At 50.9% G+C, this 9811-nt stretch overlaps 1 protein-coding gene across 2 annotated transcripts in view; it reads right to left on the bottom strand.

The window, feature by feature from the left end:
- Positions 1 to 7260: 7260 nt before the first annotated feature.
- The window catches only part of LOC113208333 (transcription factor SOX-3-like), a 33177-nt gene continuing 30626 nt past the window's right edge, over positions 7261 to 9811 (bottom strand). Inside the window, exons 5-6 of one of the 2 annotated variants that reach the window (XM_052271577.1) lie at positions 9202 to 9513; positions 7261 to 8944 (exon numbers count right to left, since the gene is read on the bottom strand). In XM_052271577.1, coding sequence (XP_052127537.1) covers positions 8450 to 8944; positions 9202 to 9513 — 807 coding nt within the window. In that variant the 3' untranslated portion in view covers positions 7261 to 8449. The remainder of the gene's footprint in view (positions 8945 to 9201; positions 9514 to 9811) is intronic. The other variant, XM_052271576.1, reaches the window with a different exon arrangement.

Here is a 9811-nt window from a genome sequence, read left to right on the forward strand (position 1 = left end):
TAGCTACAGAGCTAAATAATTATTTATCCTACATTTCGACGCGTCCTAAGAACAAAGTCTGATCTGTTTGCGCGCCCGTCAACAAAGTCCGATCTGTTTTTGGCCGCGCTCTGCATCGCTGGTTTACTTTATTTTCTATCTTCACTTATATTGACAGTATAGAAAAAGGGGGGGGGGGGGGCTGTGTGTGCGTGTGTGTGAGGGAGGGGAAGGGTTAAGCGAATCCCCTCTCCGGAGGGTGTCCGAGAGCGTGTGTCCGGGGCCCCGGTCCCCATTGTCTCTCGCCGATCCGGCGGCAGCAACAGCTTTTGTTGCTAACATCGTCCTTTTATCCTATCCGCCCTCCTGCTCCTCCCCCCCCCCTTTTTCCTGACTGGCCTTTCTCGCGGGAAAGTAATATAGTCTTGTCAATTCTTGTACATATAGTTCCAGTTAGAACACTATTACAACATTTGAAATTTTCTGTAGACCAGCTCTTTTGTTGATTTCAGCCAAAAATGCCCACACCAAAAAGATTCAAAAGGAAAGAAAAAGAATGAAAAACTGCATAACTTTACGCTTGAACTGGCGAAACATTTCACTTTACTACCGTACTAGCAGCTAATACTGCGCATCGTATCGTATCACCGCTGATAAAAACAGATTTTTTGTTTTGAAGAAAATTAAAGAAAAACGTTCGAGGTTCGAGGTTTTTGTTTATAGCTCGCCCGCCACCCTTACTTTTGTTACTAATTTCCAGCCCGGCATGGCCGTAGAGGGTCCCGGTCTGTCTCAATGCACGCCCTGATGCGGACCGCGCACACTCGTTACCCCATTGTAGCGGCCCCGGACCACAAAGAGCCCCCTCGCGGGCCCGCCGCCGCTCACTGCCCCCACGCCCCCAGTTGGCACCTCCACACCCTACAGCGCCCCACAGTGACGGGCCACATTCCTCCCCCCCCCCCCCCCCCCCCCCCCCCCCCCCCCCCCCCCTCTCCCTCCCTTCCTCCCTCCCTCCCCCTCTCCCTCTCTCCCTCTCTCTCTCTCTCTCTCTCTCTCTCTCTCTCTCTCTCTCTCTCTCTCTCCGAGTAACTCTTTTCGGCTTTGTGTTTCGCCTCTCTAATTGATTCATTTGAGGGGAGATTAAAACTAGGCCATTGAGTGCCACCGTGACTCCATGAGTGTTATTGTGCCCGTGGTCCCGGGGCTCCCCGTCTGCCAGGGGGGGCATGGGCCCCGCACGGCGGTCCCGCCCCGCCGCTCTCGATGCCACTCTATAACTTTTACTCGGCCTGCTCCGCAGACAAAAGGCACAACCCACCATCCCGGAACGCGAACGCGACGGTGGTAGTCGCGGGCAGTCCCGAAATCAGAAACGTGTGAGCTACGGAGACTTCTTTCAATCGCATTGAAAAGAGAAACCTTCGGATTTGCGGACACCATGTTCTCATGTGCGTCCTCTTAAATCGTTGATCATACGAAAAACAACTGTAATTTTGGTTAGTTACATTGTTTTTGGCATCAACAATAATTGGTGAATTTTACCGACACTGTCAAAAGAAAACAATTAGTCAATTTACGACAAATTATAATATTTTAGATTATAACATAGACTTGTATAAAAATAAAAATTTCAAACTGTAAATTTACAATAAATTTTAAGACGAAGATAACAAAATTTCTCGTACACAAGATTATGTAAATTTACAAGTAATTTTATGGAACATTCTGGCAAATTTACGAGATGTCTGTAGTCAGACAACGTCAGTTGTCTATAGTCAGCAATTTACGAAAAAGGTCATTTTCTAATGGACTAGTCCAGTAAACTGCTCACAATTTCAGAATGTTATGACCATGTAAAGTTGTGGCAAGGTTAAAAATCGAATCGACAGTTTTGTAGTGGTCAAATTACAATATTCAATACGACAGCTTTGTGTTTTTCGAATTACAATATTCAAACAAATTTACAATTCGCACAAACGCGCGCATAATACAACCCGAAACCACACACACACACACACATTCGCACGGCTTTTTGGCGGGGTGAGCAGCGTCGCGTTTGTCGCGCGTTTGTTTGCTCTGCGCGCGTCTCCTCGCGCGGCGCGGCCGCCGCGGTGTATGGGGTAGGCGGGGTCCTGAAAACTGAAGAGCAGCACACCAGCGTGATGACTCGTGTTTGCATAGGGAAGGGATTGTCGCGAGAGGGACAGACAGAGAGAGAGAGAGAGAGAGAGAGAGAGAGAGAGAGAGAGAGAGAGAGAGAGAGAGAGCATGTGTGTGAGCGAGCGTGCGCCTCCGCTTCACGCTGCATCGCTTTTTATTAGTCATTACGCGCGCCCCGTTTACATGTATCCTTGCGCCGAGTGGTTTGTCACTTTGTCTCGGTCGAGCAGAATGATGCAACGTAATTTCCGCATGGTTAGTCGAGATTAAATTTTACGGGTCGTTAATCGTCCTTATGCCGGGGCCCGCGCGCGGCGGTTGCGGTGGCCGCGTTGTTGCTGACGTTGTTGTTGTTTGTTGAGGGACGTTCGCGTCGTTCGTCGTCGTGGTCCCCTGGTGGCGCTAATGGTTTGGCTCCCTTCACTTCGTATGGATCACGGGGGGTTGGTTTTTGAGGCGCGGTTTTTCGAACAAGCATAAAAATGATTAGCAGTGTAAACCAAAAACTATAAGGGATCTAGAATTGTTTTGAAAATTTAGCTATGTTCAGCTATTTAGCCAAAATTTTAGCTAGATAGCGACATTTTTGGGAGACAGCCATGTTTTAGACAGATAGCTAAATTTGGTGTGACTTAGCTAAATGTTTAGCTACAGAGCTAAATAATTATTTATCCTACATTTCGACGCGTCCTAAGAACAAAGTCTGATCTGTTTGCGCGCCCGTCAACAAAGTCCGATCTTTTCGCGCGCCCGTCAACAAAGTTCGATCTGTTTGTGTGACGCTCAACAAAGTCCGATCTGTTTTTGGCCGCGCTCTGCATCGCTGGTTTACTTTATTTTCTATCTTCACTTATATTGACAGTATAGAAAAAGTAATGACTGCTATGTGATCCTAAGAGATTGAAGAATAGCTGAGACCGAAAATGTTAAGCAAAGATACATAAACAGAATTGTCACAAAGCTCCAAACGTCCGCCTCCCAAACGCAACCAAAAACAGATCGGACTTTGTTGACGGGCGCGCGAAAAGATCGGATTTTGTTGACGGGCGCGCAAAAAGATCAGACTTTGTTGACGGGCGCGCAAACAGATCGGACTTTGTTCTTAGGACGCGTCGAATTTTCATTTACAGCCGATCGATTTGCTGTACTGCTAAACATGTTTATCTTTGGGCGTTTTCATGGCTAGTTTTGTTGCCCTAGTAGCATTACAATGTAGCATTACACCCCTTTCCGGCTTTTAGCGTTTTTCCATATGTTTCAGAATTGCCTGTTACATACAGTGAGAGTGTGTGAGAAGCAAAGGGCCTAGGCCCTGTGGTATGTGCACCAGTATGTTGTTCCTTTTTGCAGATTGGAGTTTTGGGGAAGGAGGCTGGTGCCTTGCGCACGTATAAGGCAGGCTTTGTTAGGCCTCTGCCCATTCTTGTCCAGTTTCTTTGCTAACATCACCCCTAAACAACCCCTTTCGCGGGCCGAGCTCGACCCGACACGGCAGCGGAGTTTACAAACTCTCTCCATTCACTCACGACTCGAGTCCGCGAGCACCAGGCGAGCACCGGCAGCACGGCGGGCCCAACCACCGCTCCCGCCCCCGTCCCGGTCACCCCCGGCTTTCGGTCCACCTACCCTCCTGTTTGCCCTTCACGCACCTTGCCTTCATACCCTTCCCCTGGCCCTGACGTTCCACCCATCAAGTCCCCGCACTACTAGCGAAATGAGTTGTTTCGGTTTTCGGAAACAATATAATATGTACTAACGCAAATGTGTGATGTGCCCGTTCGTACACTTAAAAGAGTAAAGGCGAGTAAAGGGGTAAATTTTCCTTCGAAATTTACAAACTTATGTCTCCATGTTGTACGAATGTCGCGCTCACACACATACAAGTGTGCGACATTCACACACTAGGGTTTCCAGTGCGTGGGCACTGGTTTAATGTGCAGAGAGTTAAGGTTGGTTTAACCTGCTGAACGCGCATTTACGTAATGCCTGCTTTGCGAAAATGAGTCGGATTTGAAAGCAAATAAGACAATCTGTACACAGGGGCAGCTGTTGTGTTGACGGCCCTCACCCCTCCCCCCTCTCCCCCGTCGGTCGGCTGCCGTGTCCTCCTTTCTCCGTTTCAGCCCCTTATACGGCCGCCTGCTGCTGCCGCTCCAACCCTTCCCTCTCAACCTTCAATTCCGGCGTCACCAGGCAACCCCTCCCCCAACCACCCCCACAACAACCGGGCGGCACACAAAGGAGATCCGGGGGCGGGGGGTGGGGGGTGGGGGCGGCGGAGGGGTGCGGACTCCGGCGCAGTCCTCGGCGGGGCTGGAGCGGGCAAGAGTCCGCCGCGCCTGGAGGGTGCGCCGCCCCCGGGCCGCCGCCGGGCCGCCCCCGGGGGCCGCGAGGGTGCTGCCGCGGCGGAGGGTGGCAGGTCTGCCGCGGGGGGACTTCACACAATATGCTGCGCGAGCGCGCGCGCGTGTGTGGTGCGTTTATTCAGATTATTGAATGGGTAAAGTGTTTCTATGGCTGCTAAAAATGATATTATGTGGCCACGCGGGAGGGGTGGCGGTGCGGAGGGGCTGTGCCGGGGAGGGAGGGTGGCGGCGCCGCGACCAGCACCAAAGCCGCCTCTCGGCCTGTCGGTCGCGACGTCACGGGCGCGGGGGTCTTCACGTGAGCCACCTGCAGCACGCCTCCCAGACCAAACACCTGCAGTCTTTGTTGTTTCTGCACCCACGAGCCCCCTCCCTCACAGCCACGCATTGAGAGGGGTAGCACATCGCTCATGTAATTCCAACTATCGTCTTTTTAGCAGACGAAACACAGTTTTAGCCACTCGCTAAGTTCGCCAGTTACAGCGTAAAGTTTAAAGTGTTGCGAGTTATTAAGGCAGCAGCTTGGTTGAAACGCTGTAGCGGCAATCTGATCTATTGGTGGAATGCGGCTCTCGCGTGGCCCATCCTTTTCTTTTCTACGCTCTCTCTTTCTCTCTCCACCCCTCCCCCCTTTTTCTCTCTCAACTCGTTCTCTGTCTCGGTACTACTTACTCATACCATTATGAACGTTCTGCTCAGCAGCGCGGGGTCCTGCTGTGCTCTGCCAGGCGCCTCTTGCCGAGGGAACATCGGGGGCGGGGCGTGGCGGGGGCGGGGGGCCGCGGCCCCTCGCGAGCGAGTCCCTCACTCTCTCAAGTCTAGTCATCGCCGTCGAGTTCTGTTTGTCGCGGCGTTTTGTTCTCGGAATTGTACGCGTTATAGCATTGTCGTGTGGACGCCATTGTCGTCGGCACATTCCTGTATAATAATAAGCTTCTCACTCGTGAGATATGAGAAACGGGCGGACCGTCCGCGAGGGGTGGGGCGTCTGCGTCAGGGGAAGGACCAAGCGCGCAGAAATTGAAATTAGAGAAGGCAGCGAAGATATCTCTACAGTTTGCAGCCAGAACTTAAGCAAAGCCCATGGAGCTTTTGAATACCGATGCCAACCACCCAATGTTTAATTCACTTATGCACAATGCCACTTGCCCAAATGTCAAGTAACCACAAAATGTTCCAGGGCTGCCTGCACCCTTGCTGATCTACAATCGATGACAAATAAATAAATTTCTGGTGGAACCTTTTATACTCCACTCACTCCATAACCTCAATCTCGCCCTCCCTACCTGTCGAGTACAACAAACACGACTACTTCAGGCACCTGTCACAGCGGTGGTGGGTGGGCGTGGCATGGAAGGGGCCAGTGGCGGCGCCCGCGAGGTCCTCCCGACTGACTGTTGACCCTCCTAGGAATTTCAACGTCTAACATTGTCACGGAAAAATGTGAAAATTGTCCAATTTTGTATTTTTTTTTAAATTGAAAAAAATTCTGCCATTATTTACGCCGTTAGCACAAGTTTGTATTGGCACGCTGAGTGTACGATTTAACGCAAGTAATTTAACCCTTGCTCCACTTCACCTCTTTGGACATGCTGCTTAAATGCTGGACGGTTTTTTGATATGCTAACTCAGGGCGGGTGTCATGCACCGCAGTCCGCCTTTTTGCCTCCGCGCGGGTAGCTCTTTTCCCTTCGTTCTCCACTGTTAAAAAATTGCTGTAAATTTACAGCGAAAATGTGATTAATTTTGTTAGCAGCATATACTGTATTTTTACAGGCCTTACTGTAAAAAAGCAGCGTTAATGAAAATGTCGGAAACAAAGTTTCCGACCAAAAGCAGTTACTTTGTTTTGCTCCTGTAAAACAAAAATTGTAATAATACAAGTGTCCTGTTTTGGAACGAAATGTGCTGCTAACAAAATTAACTTCTCTTTTTTTGTAAATGTACAGCAAAGTAATACATAGTAGTTTTTGTTGTGGGACACTATGGGCCGAATAGCACAAGTTTCGAGAGTGTTCAAATGAAAACAACATTTCTGTTACATTACAGGAGTGTCAATCAGGCAGTAAGTCGTTAGGTGACAGTTATTTTTAACAGTGTCCCCCCGAGTTTGGCCGCACGCAGGGCTGCGCTGCCGTTAAGTACAAAGTGACGTATTCATCCCCTTAATGCACTTTACATAGTCCAGCGATGAATGGCGTCTCGCGTGGCGGCTGCGCTCGGAGAGGGGAGGGGGGGGGGGGTGCAGGGGTCCGGCTCTATGAGAGGGAATTCGTAATTTCGCGAAAATGTAGCGGTCTATCACGACGTCGTAGTACAAGAAAGTCAAAATAAATTTATGAGACGTTTTCCGAAGGGTTGACTGTAGCATAACAGTACGAGGGATGATAAGGTTTACAATTGCATAGGTGTTCTATATTATACCTCAAGGATTCGTACGATTGCGTTGTAGAATACTGCGCAATAAAGTGCTCTGGTAATCTGTAATTATATTGATTACGAAATTGTGTACATTTGTGACAGCAGATGCAGTTCTGCATGAGACACGTGCGAATAAATTGTCGCCAACAAACGAGCCGCCATAATCATAAATCATCTGTTAAAACTCATTTTTCTCCTATTTTTTTTTTTTTTTGTTGCCGAAGGGTTTTATTCTCCTTTCTTTTTGTTGCCAAAGGGTTTTACAGGGTAGGATGGTCGGGAGGTCGCGGAGAGCAGTGTCCTGGCCCTGGCGCCGTCGCCAGTCCCGCGGTCCGCCCACCATCGCCTCGAACTACATTTTTATGCAGAGCGTGCGCCGTTAAAAGACTCGCATAAAACGCTAAACAGGATTCACAGTCAGTGAATTGCGTAGCGCGGCTAGCCAATATATATTCTCAACTCCCCTACTACTGTGTCTCCTTCTGCCGTGGTAACTTCACCCTAGTCGAATGATCCAATATAGAAAATCGCGCCCAGGTTGCATCTTAAGAATTATAATGAAAGAGTAGACATTTCTTTTAAAGATGATTTTTGTATTTCATTACATTTTCTAAGGTCTGTATTTTGCACAATGCACTTAAGAAATCATCATCAATGAGATGAGAATTGTGGTGGTCTAGTGATTGAATTAGCAGATATAGTTGCTAAGCTGTTACATACGTTCAGAGGATATTATGTTGCTTCTAAAATACGCATTCAATTAGGTCAGAAGCTTCCTCCTTTTTTCTGTGTTTAATGTGTTTCGAGATAAGGATTTGGTATTGCATTTACCTAAAATTATAGATTATATACAGAATAAACATCTCGAATAAAACAAAAGGAAGATTACCAAGGAGTGGAAGATAAAAGTAAAAAATCACAGACATATAAATGATTTGTACATAGTACAAAAGGTTCTGAAGGAGATAAACTAGAAAATTATCACTACTGCACATATATTACAAAATTATTACATACATTTACTTATTACGGGGCAATTTTGACGCCCTGAGAGACGGAAAAATTGATTAACCTTATGGTTGTCAATAAAGAAATACTTCAAATCTTCATTTCAAAACAAAATAAGAGGATTTTGTTACAAATAAAGATTTTTTGATAAGTAATCAGGACAGACTGAAAGAATATTTAACGATGGGATCGGATAACCTATGAACAATGTGACGCTGTAAACAGAACATAGTCCTTACTAAAATTACTAGACAATTTGAGATCGTTTGTTGTTTGCTTTAACAGCCAGCATAATACAGTACAGAACATAAATAACTTTATCAGTTGATGGAGGGAAAAATATCTACGACCTTTCCAGCGACACCACAGCTCACTGAAAGCATTTTCACATTGCTGGCCAAAGACCACCCACACCCACCTGCCCTAAGAAGTATGTGTCCAGGATTTGGATCAGCTCACTCGCAGGAGCAGTCGGTGCTGCCGGACTCCAGCGAGGCTCACGGCTCGTCGGGTCAGAATATGACCGTGAGTGGGCGGCGGAACTCCGCGCCGGGCGTGGAGGGCTGGTGGTAGGGCGGGTACAGGCCCTGCGGCAGCCCTGGCGCCAGCCCGGGAGCCAGGCCCTGCGCGTAGTAAGGGCCCTGGGCGCTCCCACCCACGCCGCCGCCCACGCCCCCGGGCGCCGCCGCCGGGGTGCCACCGCCACCGCTGGCAGAGCCGCCCGCGGAGCCGGCGGGCGAGGGCGCCGCCGACGAGGTCGAGGACGCCGACGACGACCCGCCACCGCTGTGGTCGAGACCGCCGCGGTCCCCGGAGGACGCCGCGCCGCCAGCGCCGCCCTGGAGGCCCGCGAGGCCGCGGCCTACCACGTCCGGCGACTGGCTGGGGCTGCGCGGGGTGGAGCCCCCCGCCGACAGCGCGCCGGCCGCGTCCGGGTACGTCTGCGGCGAGGAGCGGTCGCCGGCGGCCTCCGTCGTCCACGCAGGGTGACCGGTGGTCCAGAAGTTCTGCAACGCGGAAGAACAGCGGTCATGATCAGGCCGTTCAGAGAATGCGTCGTTCTTACGGAGTGAGGTACTAGAGCGTATTATGGAAGAGTTTCACACACAATGTGCTGACTTTACTTCTCGCAGCCTCCACATACACTTCTAACTACTCCTTGGCCGAGCGCCTGTGAAGTCTGGGATAGGCAACCCATTCGACTGACGCGTGCTGCGGGCGCGGCCAGGGTCGGCCGGGCGGCGCGCGCCTCTACTCTACTCACCCTCTGGATGTCGATGGGGTAGTGGCCGTGGCCGTGGGCCTGGCGCAGCAGCCCGCCGTGCTCGCCCGCGTACGCCTTGCTGGCCGCCGCCTCCATGTACATCTTGGAGGACTCGAGGTAGGCCTTGGTGAAGGCCGAGGTCGAGTCGAGGTAGGACGACGGGGAGGGCCGCTGCGGGCTCGCGTCCATGTACTTGGACGAGTCGGACGTCTGGGCCGAGTACATGGCGAGCGACGGCGACGGCAGGTACTGCGACCGGTACTTCTCGGCCTCCAGCGAGTACTTGGCCATGGCGTCGATGGAGCTCACCACCTGCGGGACAAACGGACACACACATTTCTCATATGTGACAGAACACTACATTTTGGCCGGCGCGGCCCGCTGCTGTCGCTGACCATCGAGTTCGTTATGCCCTGTTCCCCCCACCCCTCCCCTTCCCCGGCGGGCCACGCTCCGACACCTTTTGAGGCCGCATGGCCGGCTGCCTCCAGGAATGCCATGCCGCCTGTCACTCCCCCCCCTCCCCTGCGCTCTCCTCTCCTCCCTTCCATTCGGCGGCCCTGCCATGAACCCAATCAAGCCGCGGAGGGGAGGGAAGGGGAAGGGGGAG

The sequence above is a fragment of the Frankliniella occidentalis genome, unplaced genomic scaffold (genome assembly GCF_000697945.3).
Source record: "Frankliniella occidentalis isolate FOCC.00 unplaced genomic scaffold, Focc_3.1 Scaffold166, whole genome shotgun sequence".
Taxonomy (NCBI): domain Eukaryota; kingdom Metazoa; phylum Arthropoda; class Insecta; order Thysanoptera; family Thripidae; genus Frankliniella; species Frankliniella occidentalis.